The following is a 13,925-nucleotide window of genomic DNA, read 5'->3' on the forward strand; positions in this document are numbered from 1 at the left end:
TACTTACTTTCTGTAAGGATTGCAGGCAGCGACGAATTTAAGACCTGCGTTGGTGTTGATGCGCTCACCATTCATGCTCTGGTCGCACATGATCTCTTTGATCAGACCGATCGCCTCAGTCGTGTTCGCCTCATCAAAGAACAAGATGGTGTCCATTCTGGGGAACATTGCTCGATTATTGGCCGAGAGCGTCTGCGCTTCTTTAACCTTTGCGATGATTTCTGCATGTGATGTACCACCATGAACCTGAAGAAAAACAGATTGACCTTGAACTTCACAACAGCGACCTAATATGCTGTTGACCGACCTTCACTTCCACAACCGGAAACAGATAAGCTGTTGACTGACCTTGACCTTCAAACCAGGAAACAGATAAGCCATTGAATGACCTTGACCTTCACTCCAGGAAACAGATAAGCTGACCTTGACCTTCACACCAGGAGACAGATAAGCTCTTGAATGACCTTGACCTATAAAGATCCAATCTTGTACCTAACTGTGGTAGGTTGCACACACATGCTACAGAGAGTACTTGTTCCACAAATACTAAATTTTTCTTAAATAAGTTAAATACTTGCCTTCATGAGCACCATATTCTTGACTTCTACCCCCGGCTGGGTCTGAAGGTCGCACATGAACTTGATGAGTCTCGTTTTACCACATCCCGTCTCGCCCATCACGACCACTGGGATGCTGCAGCGGAACCTCATGAAGATTGCCAGCATCTTTTTTACATTGTCCGTCGTCAGTTCGTACGTTTCGTCTGGGTCGTGGACCATCTCATTTCCCATCACTGTGCACAGCTTGGTGATCTTGTCAGCCCTGAAATATGAACAACATCACATTGACATCTGACTAAGACATTTTTTTTGCTATTTAACCCAAACAAGGGACATCACCAATCTACATGTAACATCAATTAGATCAATTTTTAGGATAAAGAAAAGTGACTGAACATCTATCTCAACGATTTCATCAAAATCAAAACCCTGGACACAAAATCAAAGTTACATCCAATCAAACAATTGAAAATCTAAGTCCCACCTGGTTTCTAGCTGACAAAACAAGAAAGGAGCTAAACTGACCTTGTTAGGTTATCAAAGTTCTCCAAGAGGTTCACACCCTGTCTGTTGAGTGCCTCAAACAGTTGTTTTGACATGATTTTCTCCTTCAGAACGGCTTTCGTCTGGTGGTCGATCAAGTTACCCGTCTCCTTGTCAATGTTGAAGCCAAGGAATGTAATGGAGTGATGGTCAGGATTGAAGAAAATATATGGATGGGGGCTGAAATTGAAAATAGTGGAGTAATAAGTTACGAGAAGATGTCGGCCCATGGGTTCCCCAGGAGCAGACGTCACCTCATCAAATGGCCTGGAGCAGAAGCCACCGTATTGAAAGTCCTGGAGAAGACGACACCTTATTCAACAACCTGGAGGAGATGAAACATAGCTCAAAGGCCTGGAGCAGACATCACCTAAATTGAAGGCCTGGAGCAGACATCACCCCCAATTGAAGGCCTGGAGCACACATCACCTAAATTGAGGCCTGGAGCACACATCACCTAAATTGAGGCCTGGAGCAGACATCACCTAAATTGAAGGCCTGGAGCACACATCACCTAAATTGAAGGCCTGGAGCACACATCACCTAATTCAACATCCTGGAGATAGTGTCACTTAATTCAACAGCCTGGAGCAGACGTCGCCTATTTCAACAGCCAGCAGGAGCAGACGTCACTTAATTCAACAGCCTGGAGCAGACGTCACCTATTTCAACAGCATGGAGTAACATCAACAGACACCAGCTCATGCAAAAGCCCTGAGCAGACGACACTTGACGTACCTTGTTTCCCACGTCCTGCGAAGAGCAATGGGCAGTTCATCCTCCTCCTCTTCCTCCATAGCCTCATCGGTCATGTCCTGCTGTAACTGGGGCGTTTCTTCCGACATCTTCAACGACCGAGTGGCAAAATCCTTCGACATCTGAATCATGAAGTTGACAACGAACGCTGTGAATCCTGGGAGATCGTCTTTCAGTATGTTTGAGCAGAAGATGGAATGTTCGCAGTCGTGGAGTTGGATGTTCAGGAACGAGATGAAGTGACGCAGTTCGGCCCATGACGGATTTTCAACCCCACAGTATCTGAAATGTTTGAGCATTGAGGTAAGCCATTAGGCCTATTATCAAAGCAATTAAACAGGAAACCTTCCACCATGTATTGCATCGGTGGTTTGAAATGTCAATCAGTGACATTTGGTGCTGCCCTTTGAACAGAGATACTCTCCATTGATTTTATGAGATTTTCGGTCTTGCAAAACCAGGACAAAATCATGTCATACCTCAGGAGCAAGTCCAGCCAAAAGAACGGAGGAGTGTCCTGTCGTCCTGTCAACTCCTTCAGGTATCTGTACGGTCTCTGGAATTCCTGGCTAGTACAGATGTCGTTGTGAAGCAGCGGGTCATCACGATTGAAATCTAAAACAGGACACAACACTTTAGCTGAAAGTTATGCTGAACCTGAGCAGCAGTTCTAGCTCTGGAACTCTATCCGTATTCATCAATTCTGGTTGGGGAACAGCCGGTCTCCTGGCTGTCAAGTCCCTCAAGTATATGTACGGTCTCTGAAACTCTTTGCTAGTACATATATTATCATACAGCAGGGGGGTCATCCTGGCTAAAATCTACAAAACAAACACGGTTCAGCATTTGATAGGACACCCTGATTCTAAAGAGAGCAAATAAAGTAGAAGAGGGAGGATAACTTCTTTCAACTTTTAGCTTTTCCAGGTATGATACTTATTGAGTAGAGGGTTTCTTGGCAGAGTTCAAGAGACATAATCGAATTAATCAGCTGAGTTGAGCTCCTTTTAACCAATTATTCATTGATGAATTTAGCACAGTTCTTTTTCGGCTGTGGCCAGGTTTGTTTAGTTTACCTTCTGGTCGATATTCATTCCTCAATATCTTCAACGTTTCCTTTGGCGGACGGCAGGTTACACTTGGAAGAATATTCAGCATGCGATGGACGAACTGAACTTTTTCTGTTTGCTGAAGATAGGAAAGAAACAAGATGGAAGCCAAGCAAATGAAAGTTAAATGTATTTTATCATTCATTGAAATGGCACAAATGAAGAGTGCTACTCGAGATTTTATCCAGTTTTTACAAGGCCAAATTTATCCGATTTTAGCTGAACCCTCTCCCCCAAGATCAATTAATCCTCTAGTTGAAGTAACTTGTAAATGATCAAGTTCTAATCCACTGTGTGCGAGTATACCAGGCTATACACCCCAGGAGACGAGCCCATTGATCATATTCTTTGTTTCTTGGTGTATTTTCATATAAGCTATACACCAGATCCACTTAAATGTGCCCGTTTACCCTAAAAAACAGAGGCCGTAACCATTGGACTGATCTTCATGTCTGTATAGCAGGGTATGCTCGCGATACATAATCCAAATCAATTTTCAAGGGAACAATCGCATCACAGTCACCACAACACCGCAAAACACTGAGGCTTACATTTGTTCTCTGGACCTCTCGCTTGAGCAAGGGCAGATTCTCAATCAGGTAGAGGTCAGCAGGCGACCGCCTCCAACATTGCCCAGAAGCATCTTTAATGCAGCGGAGGACAAGGAGATTGAACAGGACATGGTCCACGCCATCCACAACCTGAAATAAAGTGTGGACTCAGTTATGGTATTCATATTCACAATTGCTACAGTTGCACCAATGACTACATCTGCATTTGGTTAGCTGAACGGCCAAATGGGCAAAAAGTCAGAGCCTTTGATGAGACTACAAGTGACAACAATCTCGACACCAAGGTCAAAACCAACTTGATCTGATAGGACGATCTTAATGAAATCAACAACAGTATGAACTATAGAAAGCCAGACATGAACTTACGTCGTGTCCGATGTCTATGTGAAACAACCTGGCAACATTCCGACCCCCAGCTTCTGTTCGAACGATCAGCTTTTCAACGAGGTCAGATTCTGTAACGTATCTCTCGTGAAGAGGGATGCTGACAGTCGCACCATGCTTCTTCTTCAAGTCTGCACTCATTCTAGTGGCAATCAGGGTCTTGCCTACCCCCGCAGTGGATGATTTCACAAGGCGAACAGAGCAGCTGAAAAAATTTGGTGTTATGCTTAATCACAAATAACAATTGGGCCAAACTCACATAACATTACATAATCATCTGAAATCAATATCTTAGCACTCCAGTCCCATAATGATGATAGTGATGATGAGCCTTCAATAGGACTAAATTCAAGGCAGATTCACTGCACAAAGCACTTTTCCAAATGAACTTACTTATCGTAATCTAACTTTGGTGCTGACTGGTCCCCGGGATAATCTCTCTTGAACTGCTGTTTCAGGTATTCACTGATCTTGGCTGTGGGACGGATCAGCGGGTTGCATCTGTCACGGTCAAGTGCCGTAACCATGCGGGATTTGTCCTCTCGCTCTGACGAGCAGACGATGACCAGGCGATAGTCTGCAAGACAGAAATAACAACACTACAGTTGACTGCAACTTTGACAGAAATAAAAAACACTACCATTGACTGCAATGTTTACATTGTATGGGGTTGACAGGTCTACAGTCTATGGTATTCTGGTTTTTGTGCAATGTGGAAAAATAGTTCATTATATAAATAGACAAGGAAGACATGCAGACTATTCAGAGATATATCCATAAAAAAACTTTAAGGCAGCCATAACTGACCAACTTTGTAGCGAAAACCCAATACTTTACATGCATCCAATGTGCCACCAGGGGGAAAATCGACAATGAGTAGTTTTTGTTGTCTAGTAATTTCCCCGAGAGTAGATCAAGATAAAGTGCAGAAAAATCCTGTTACCTTTCTTTCCTTTGATGTGCTTCTCCAATGACTTCTCGACGCTATCGCTGACATCATAGTCAAGTCTGTCGGCGTTCACCAGGCAGTAGATCTTGCCCTGGTTCATCTGATCGCAAGTCGCTCGTTGCCAGAGCAAGTCAACCTACCAAGGAGGAGTTGGAATAAGAAGATGACAACAAAAAAGAAAATGAACTCTCGGCCAGAAAGTAGGACACATCACCAGTCACAAAAAGCATAGTGGAGAAACCTGGTCACTTACTTCCTCTGTGGTAGTTGAGTTTGTACAGAGAAGGATCTCCTCATCATCTGGTAGAGGGAGCTTGGGGTCATCCATGTAAAGGCCGAGTACCATGTTGTATATATCAGCTGAAAAAGAGAGCAGGGTTACATTTTATGCTTTCAGCTTTTTTGGAACCGTTTTTGACTGAGACAACTATCAGTTATTAGCCAATAGTAGAAATACTAGCGGATAAGATTAGGTCAGGAAAAAGATAAGATTTCAAGCAGACGGCCACCTACCTTCTGGGCAGACAATCAAGTTGGGTCGCCCTGATCTCAGAAATGGTGGGAAGGTCCTAAGTATTCTGCCCTCTGAAAGAGTAGAGGTTGAAAAATGAAATAAGTCAACGAGTTATTTTACATGAGTGACCTCAAACTACACTCAATACACACTTTTCATCAAATTTTAAGAAAACAATTCTTTCCAGTTGCTAGGGAAACAGACCTAAATCAGAAAATTCAAACTGAAGTCAGCTGACATGTAAACCTTAAAATGATGAAGATAGGTTTAATTTTACATGGAAGTTCTCAGACTAGTTTTTTTGCCTCTCTTACCTCTGTCTGAGAGCCGGTCCAGAATCAATCCAAGATGCTCGACGCTGCGGTAGTCCTTCACGCTCATCGAGACCGCACTGAGAAACTTGTCCCAGAGTTCCTTGAGCTGATCACACAGGGCCCTGGAAGTGAACGAGGAGTTTATGAGCCGAAACTCGACAGCACTTGTAACTTAACCCCTGTCAAATAACACTCCAGGGCATAGCTAGCTTTTTGGTCGGGGGGGGGCAATATGAAAGTTTCGGATAATTTTTGCCGAAAATCATGGTCAAAAACACACTTTTTCGACAACTTCAGCCCCCCAAGCTTGCTGCGTCCATGACACTGGTCTCAAACTCGACTCATGTTTCGTTTTCTGTCTCATGACTTTCACAATATCAATGAGCGGGCTGAGATTGCCACTTTCCCGAGCAAGAATGTGGGCCTTCCACTCGGGTACTGCCCAGTCAGAAGCCCTGTAAACCCCATTGCCGAGGCTGTCTGGGCCGAACAAGCATGATAGAGCTCTTCTGATTGCTCAAGTCCCAGTAAGAAGTAAATACAAGACACAATCTATTTCAACCAAATCAGATGCCAGACATACTTCTGATGCCTATCCAGCTGACCCAATAGTTCTGATGTCACAGTATTCATCGACGTGGTTGGCTGCAGACGATCAAGATCTCTCATCATTTCAGCCTCTCCATCATCGCCCATCGTCACATCCCCATCCTCATCATCAGCATCATCACTATCGGCATTGTCGATTCTGTCCCGATTCTCTAAACACCAGACCATACCTGAACGAAGTTCAATTTGGTTCAGTCACAGGGTAACATTGGGTGCATTTTCAGGAAATTTCACTAATGTAAAGCAAGGTGGTACAATTATGGCCAAATACAATTATAGCCTCTGTACTCATTGATGCGTACTGCACAGTCTGATGAAATGACTTGTCAACATGATGTTATTAGGTAACACACTTTATGACAATGGCCCGAGCTGTTTTCTATATTGCAGAGGCTATAACTGTACCCCTTTCCCTTTTCTGATTACCTAGCAAAAAGTGCTCATTAAGACAACCTCAGTCTCCTGCATTTGACCACAAGTACTTCAATTATTTCCGAACGGGATTTTCAAAATTATTGGAGGTAAACACACTTACACCTATCCTCATCGTAGCCGTCCCTTACACTCTCCTGGATAGCCAGACACGCCAACTTCTCACTGAAGCCCGCGTCGATTAGCCGCTCCTTCAAATCAAGCAAGTTCTCTGATGGTTCCTCGGGCATTTCTGTGTCCTCCTCTTCCTTTTGCGGCGATGCCTTTGCCTCAAGGTAATCGTGAGCAGCTCGCACAGCCCCAATCAAATCCTCTCTCCTGGCATTGGTTTTGACGCTATGAAGCATATTATACGTCAAGCTTTTGACGTCTGCACTAGTGACCGTGGCAAACTCACTGCGAAGTAGGACAATTTGTGCCGTTGTGAAATGATTCAGCTGCGGATACTTCCCACGCTGCCTGACGAGATATTCCTGCCAATCTTGTAAACAAGACTCCATGAAGTCGGCCAGATTGTGGATCTGTTGTGTCAGTTGACCTTGGTTCTTCTCCATCAATATTCCCTTCTCCAGATGGAAGTCGACCCGGATATTGTTTTTCGTTGTCAAGTTGCAAAACAGTGTCGACACCCAATCTTGGAAGAGGATATTTCCAGCAGAACATATTCTGATGTAGGCTTTGGCAAGCCTGGTCACACCTTCAAAGATCTAAAATGTGGAAAAGGTGACACTGAACGACACGGAAGGGGAGGGAAACCAACCTAAAGCAGCAAAAGTAAGGTGATTTATACAAGCAGCACTTTTAACAGACTGCGGATCAATCATTTACTAAAAATGTTGACAAGGACACGTGTCCACATTTTAGCCATACCCCACTCATTCTATTGTACGCATGCGAGTGAGGTCGGTGTTGGACAAAATTCAACCTACCTCTGTGAATCTGTCAATCTGGCTGAGCTGCACACCCTCATCTTGGTTACCTCTCTTCCCAGACGACATCAACATCAGTTTGCTCTGGAGTTCATTCAGCTGATCAATGTTGTACGTTCTCTTCGGATCGTCTTTCAATGCAGGCACCGTCAACTGAATGACATCTCGGATGTCCTAAAGAAAAACAAAGGATGATATTCTAATCTGCACAACTGGTAAAATGAGTGTCTTTTAACCAAACAATTGGGGTTCCAACCCACACCTCATGATTGTCCTCAATTACTCAACAACAAGCCAACAAATGATACCATCCCAGTTCACCTCAAGTCTACTGAAAAAGTGAATACCCCTAGAATAATATCTCTTGAAAATGAAAGTCTCCAGCTTGATTTGCATGTAAATTTATGAAAGATACCATCTGCAAATAAGGATTTCTTCCTCAAACAATTCTATTAGAGATTTCCTGATGAGCATTTCGTGTGGAACCATCACCCAGCAGTACAATAAGATCGAGAAGAGAACAGGAACTTTAGACTGTATGAATACCTTGTGTCCTTTCTTGAGATTGCCAACTTTGTAGACACCTCGCCCGTTGATGGCGTCCACCTCGCTGAGCGAAGAGACTTCAACTGACCCATGTGAGTCCTTGATGAACTTCAGCCAGGCCATGTGCCTCTTGGTGTCCAGCTGCAAAAGATTGCGGTAAACTTGTGTCCTTGGGTAAAGTGCTTATAAAAACAGACAGCTCAATGCCCTCACCACAACCAAAGCCAAGGCTATGAAGTAACTGTCCACCATTCTTTGAAATTAAATATCTCGAATCTCTTCCTCGAATCATTGAGCACTTTACTCTCAAACATTACAACCTCCACCTGGTGAATCAAGGTAGTAAGAACTTCAGTACAAGTACCTACCAATTTGTCTGTAAGCATATTATCCGACTCCAAAGCGCGCCAAACCATCTTACAGTGGCCCAAGAAAACCTCGGCAGAAGCATCTTGCTTCAGGTCGCAGATGAGTGGGGCATAGCCGGTCACCACAGCATGGAGCATGGAGACGCGATCCAGGTCCATATCTCCCTCACCAGCGGTCGTACTCGCCAAATCAACAAATACTTTTAGCTCCTTTGTACCTGCAGACATAGCAATAAGTTAAGAGCAGGGCCGAAGAAGTTAAGAATTATCATCACTAGACGAGAGCCAGTGCGCCTTCAAACATCCGAATTTACAAGAATATGCTAATGGTGACTCTAGACAACATACATACAGTTAAGCTTTGAAATCAGGAGAAGTACTTCGGCAAAAGTGTTCTGCTCAAGGAAATCAACAATGTTCAAAAACTCTCGTCAACAATTACCACCAATGTCTTTCAACCATATCACAAGTTCCTTGCACTTGGCCACAGCCTTCAGACACTCCACCTGCTCGACTGTGATGTTTTCCAAGATCTTTCCTGTCGTCAGCAGGTTCCTGTTCATGCTCCTGAGTGGTTTATGCTTGTGCTCAGTCTGAAATGAACAAGAGGTGGACGACCACGTTTTTTATCGGTTTATTCTGAGTCCCAAATTGCTGCTGAAAGAAAGCGACAAATGCTTTGTCGCATCAACTACTTCTGACTTCCATCTCAACGCTTATGCTCGACGACAGTTTTTGAACACTTTTCATTGTTCCTCTCACAGCCAGGGAGGAAGACACCAGACCCCTTGCCTCAAGGACTCCACACCATTACGGGGGTCTTTAGCGTTATTGATGGACCCAGGATGACCCCCGGTGCTACCGGTTGCAGGCTCATCATAGCCGAGCAGAATGCAGAAGAACTACACCTGAACTTAGCCAAACTAATAATAATCATCACATACGGTAATATAAAGAGATCAAGGAGGTTGTACAAACTGCTACCTACCACATTAGCCAGTGTCTCGACCTGACTGAAGTCTCCTGTCAGCTCCATCTCTTTCTTGACCTTGAGAATGGTCACAGCACCCCTGGTGTAACCATCCAACTTGTAGTAGAGTTCAATCTGCTTGAGGATCTCTTCCACATTCAGCTCTTCTTCAACATAATCTCGCATGCATTCCAACTCCATCTTTATGTCTTCAAACTTCCTCCTGAAGCATTCGAAATATGCATCAACCTGTTTCAAGGAGATATTGCCAACGTTCAACATTGAGATCAGCTCACACCACCTGTCCCAAGATGGCTGCCAAACTCGATCAACTGCATCATCAATCTGTAGTGGAAGCTGAGTTGCATCATGACCAGTTTCCTCCTTTTCGACTGTGCCGAATTTGAGCCACAACTTTTTCAGAATGATGCTTGTTGACAGGGTCTTGACCTTGTCTAGAATGCCCAGCAATCTGTCGGATAGCCCAAAGAGTTGTATCTTGGGGACGTTCTTTCCCTCATATGGCCCCTTGGCTGGAGCAACAATGTCAATCATCGCTCGTTTATTGTTGTTTTCACGGAGGAGAACAGCAAAGGACTCTGTGTGGACTTCTGAAAGTGAACAGCAAAACCAGAAGTGAGTGAGGGCCATGAGCCAAAATGGACGTGGGCCAAAATTCAAAAATGGCCAGTATCCCTGGCAATCAGGGCCTCATTCTAGAATAGAGGGGAAAACTTTTATTATGGTGGGAAATTCACCAAAAGCTCATTAATGGCAAAATCTACCAAGACGTTACAGTCTTGTTCAGAATTTTTTCTCTCCAAGAACAGGCCCACCTCTGTTTATCAAAAAAGTTTTTTAGTTCAATCACCCTTGGTTGTGCAGCGCAATACATTAAAAACCTATTTTCAAACACAACTGGCAATTCACCAAATGAGAATTACTGTTTCAATGACAACTTACTGCAGGGAAGTTCAGCACAATGACCAAGTAGAACTCGAAGCTTATCACACGTCCGCCTGAAGTATTCCAACTCATATTGTCTCAGCTGGAAGAACTGTGTCAAATATGAATGCAAGGAATCCTGTTTCGCCTTCTTTCCCTCAGGATCCTTGGCATCATCTTCACGAGCAGCCCCGATACAGCAGAGCGTGATGAATGATTCCTGGTGCTTGAGGAGAAGTTCTAAGTCTGAGACCCTGATCTCGTGCTTTAGAAGCACATCTTTCTTTTCTGAGAGAACGGACACGGCCGCAGTGATGTGAGCAATGCAGGCATCGTTGAAGAGAATTTCTCTCTTGTCTGCAAATGAATAATGCAGTATGGAATAAGCCATTTAACAAACAAACCTTTGATTTTTCTCCACACCGAGTCGGATAAAAAGGTTTCAGGATCACAATGAGCGACAATGATTTTCACGAGGGTATGACGTCAAAAATCAGACAAAATTTACCTCCTCATGAAAAGGAAGCAATGCTTTCAACAAAATTAATAATGTCTACAAGAAAAGGGGAAGAGAAAACTGATAATTATGGATTCAGTTTACCTGTGCTGAATATCTCTAAACACCTTGCAAAAGATGGCCATGACAGGAGGTGCATCAGGATCTTATCACGGTGTGTCCCCACTGCGTGGTTCCAAGCCTCCTCAAACATTTGAGACACAAGCCTCTTATACTTGGCCTTATTGTGGCTGGTAATGGTCAGAATGTTCACCTCTTTGCTCTGAAAAAAATGGTTCATCATCCAAGAAATATCATCACAACTAATTCACCAAGTAAAATACACTTAGTCCTCCCTTGCTGTCAGCATGAGTTAATGTTAACAACAATCGCTTCAACAACAAAGTTTCCAGATCAAGGGCCAAGATGCCATCGTATAGATGATGACATAAAACATAGAAATGAAATGAACATGGTCAAAGACCATTCATTAACCACCTACCACTACGTCAAAGGCAATCTTGCTGAATGTTTCCTCAATTCCCTTGTCATAGCGGCTGAAGTCTGTCTCTCCACAGTACATCTCTACTTGTTGTATGTGAGAGATCTAAAAATATAATGACCGGTGATTTACCTCTGAAGACTTACCTTGAATGATTGGCAATTATTTTTAGGGTGCAGACTGACTGCTATAAGTTAATTTACACAGAACTTTCGAGGCTTATTTTTTGTCGATATTTAGTTTGGCGTGCATTACAGTACACATACAAAGGTACTTGATCAGCAGTTGTTGAAAAATTCTATTGAAAAAAATATTGTGATCAAATCAACATACTTCCCCTATCCTGTTCTCCAGTGCCTGCAACAAGGCTGCCCTCCATATGTTCCTGGGTCTGTCTGTGGCGAACTCTATTTTCAGCAGGTTGCTCCACAGCTGAAAATATGTATGAATCGTGTGCAAGTTGACATTGAATTTACTGTGTGAAGAAAATGTAATCCCTGATTTAGGCAGTTCGAGAAATTAGCAGTAATTTCCTTTAGTAGGACTACTCCATTTTCGGCGACCAGAGTTAACAAAGACATGGCCAACCACAATCTAAAGCTGTAAAAGACCTTGCCAGGACTACATCACTTCACCATTACCCTGAAACTGCGATGTCAACACGGGGAAATATCAAGTGCATGCTTCGTAAAAGTTGACAGGCAACACATCAGAATTGAAAAAGTAAAATTTCCTTCTTGATGTTGGTTGAACCGGTTGTCATGCTTTCTGTTCCTACCGTTGGTTCCACAGCATCAGCAAATTCACTCAAGCGATTTGCTATTGGCCATTTTAGAACTCCGGATAGGTAGGAAATAACCGATGCCTTCAACTCGTCAAGATTTTGCATCAAACTTCTATGGTGCATCGCGATACAATCCTGCTGGTCCTTTGGTATCCAGTCAAGCATTCGAAAATGAGCATCAAGCAGGCAGACAACGAGCTGCACACCAATCGGTACCATCAACTTCCCCTTGTTCCACGCTGCGCTTGGTTGAGTAACACGTAACAGAAGTTTCATCATATCCCTTGCAAGTTTCTCAACAAATGGGATTTCCCTCAATGCCAAGTCTTTTTTCTCGCTGAAAATAGACACCTAGAATTAAAGAAGTGAGGCAGAAAACAAAGAAGAACTGGTCTAAATAACCTGTTATCACAGGCTGACCTGCCAATCGCTATCAGCGAACTCACAAGCAGTGAATAAATGTATAAACAAATCAGAACAGGCAAGAAAACTGGGCTCCAACGCCCAAATCATTGTGACACTGAACACGCCTTTTTTTCCATATAACAAAAGATACACTTACTCAGTAGTCACCTTGTCAATCGAGTAGGTTTTCTTGGCTTTCTCCAGCACTCTGCCAAGACACTCCATCATGTGATGATGCTGAAAGTCAGCAAAGAAACACATGAGCAAATGGATTTAAATTCCTATCCAAATCATCAACTCTGTGCTGAGAAAATTTTTCATGGTATCAAAAACTAGATTAACGACCAGAAATAATGGCAAAAAAGCTACAGAAATCTCGTGCGGGTTGTACTGTACCCCCAGCTATATGGCACGGCTTAACCTGCCGGCCATAGAGGATTTCCCTTCTGGCCAAATGGTTGGTGCGTTGTCTGCAGGCAGATAAACGTTGGCGTGGTCATAACTTGGATGGGTGACCAGCGCGTGGGCAAAGTGAATGCCATAAAGAGCCAACAGACAATAGGGCTTCATGAGATTGATTTTCATTCGAGCAGAAATAAAGCAAAACTCACATCCTCATCCAAGATATAACCTTTTCCTGACTTGATGAAATAGAAGCAGTTGGCAATGCAACAATCAAGGGGAAAGGCATCCCTCGCATACGCAAACTTGATGTGACGTTTACTGAGAACACACATGAGCGTTCTTGGCAGGAGGTAATCAACTTGGAACAAGGGGCTGAGGTGCTTCACGAGGAACTCAAGGTCTCTGAAATATAATTTAATTGACGGTGCTAAGCATCGTTCTATCTATCTCAAAGGGTACAATGGCTGCTCAGTATGACCAACAGAGGACAATAATACATAACTTGACTTTCAATGAAATGGCCAGGGCCATTGTGCTCACCTCTTGGGAAGGGAAGATGGATGAAGCATTAGCATGGTTTTAAATGTAAGAAAGAAATGAAGTAATGTTTTACAATGAAATTACATGAGAGATACGTGCCGTCATTGTAAAATGGCGGTGCCATAGGAAAACTTTGACCTCTGTGACCTTGAGAAGTAGGTCAAATCAAAAACCCACATTTATGAAATGTATCCTTGCTAGGAGTACCTACCATAAAAATGTTATGAAAATCAGACCACTATTAAACGAGCAATCAAACATTTTAACTTTGGACATTAAATTTGGCCCCCGGG

General features: G+C 43.4%; 1 protein-coding gene across 2 annotated transcripts in view; it reads right to left on the reverse strand.

Moving 5' to 3' along the window:
* The window catches only part of LOC135496125 (E3 ubiquitin-protein ligase rnf213-alpha-like), a 52,848-nt gene that overhangs the window by 26,863 nt on the left and 12,060 nt on the right, over nucleotides 1-13,925 (reverse strand). For both annotated transcript variants that reach the window (XM_064785262.1, XM_064785263.1), the window contains exons 12-38: nucleotides 13,299-13,494; nucleotides 12,845-12,924; nucleotides 12,277-12,619; nucleotides 11,832-11,930; nucleotides 11,499-11,603; nucleotides 11,102-11,279; nucleotides 10,519-10,857; nucleotides 9,574-10,166; nucleotides 9,028-9,178; nucleotides 8,586-8,803; nucleotides 8,218-8,358; nucleotides 7,672-7,845; nucleotides 6,846-7,449; nucleotides 6,285-6,480; nucleotides 5,702-5,823; nucleotides 5,387-5,458; nucleotides 5,127-5,233; nucleotides 4,868-5,009; nucleotides 4,318-4,501; nucleotides 3,907-4,129; nucleotides 3,520-3,669; nucleotides 2,936-3,047; nucleotides 2,339-2,474; nucleotides 1,842-2,141; nucleotides 1,086-1,283; nucleotides 579-822; nucleotides 8-246 (exon numbers count right to left, since the gene is read on the reverse strand). In XM_064785262.1, coding sequence (XP_064641332.1) covers nucleotides 8-246; nucleotides 579-822; nucleotides 1,086-1,283; nucleotides 1,842-2,141; nucleotides 2,339-2,474; nucleotides 2,936-3,047; nucleotides 3,520-3,669; nucleotides 3,907-4,129; nucleotides 4,318-4,501; nucleotides 4,868-5,009; nucleotides 5,127-5,233; nucleotides 5,387-5,458; nucleotides 5,702-5,823; nucleotides 6,285-6,480; nucleotides 6,846-7,449; nucleotides 7,672-7,845; nucleotides 8,218-8,358; nucleotides 8,586-8,803; nucleotides 9,028-9,178; nucleotides 9,574-10,166; nucleotides 10,519-10,857; nucleotides 11,102-11,279; nucleotides 11,499-11,603; nucleotides 11,832-11,930; nucleotides 12,277-12,619; nucleotides 12,845-12,924; nucleotides 13,299-13,494 — 5,646 coding nt within the window. The remainder of the gene's footprint in view (nucleotides 1-7; nucleotides 247-578; nucleotides 823-1,085; nucleotides 1,284-1,841; nucleotides 2,142-2,338; nucleotides 2,475-2,935; nucleotides 3,048-3,519; nucleotides 3,670-3,906; nucleotides 4,130-4,317; nucleotides 4,502-4,867; nucleotides 5,010-5,126; nucleotides 5,234-5,386; nucleotides 5,459-5,701; nucleotides 5,824-6,284; nucleotides 6,481-6,845; nucleotides 7,450-7,671; nucleotides 7,846-8,217; nucleotides 8,359-8,585; nucleotides 8,804-9,027; nucleotides 9,179-9,573; nucleotides 10,167-10,518; nucleotides 10,858-11,101; nucleotides 11,280-11,498; nucleotides 11,604-11,831; nucleotides 11,931-12,276; nucleotides 12,620-12,844; nucleotides 12,925-13,298; nucleotides 13,495-13,925) is intronic.

This window comes from Lineus longissimus, chromosome 11, assembly GCF_910592395.1.
Source record: "Lineus longissimus chromosome 11, tnLinLong1.2, whole genome shotgun sequence".
Lineage (NCBI taxonomy): Eukaryota > Metazoa > Nemertea > Pilidiophora > Heteronemertea > Lineidae > Lineus > Lineus longissimus.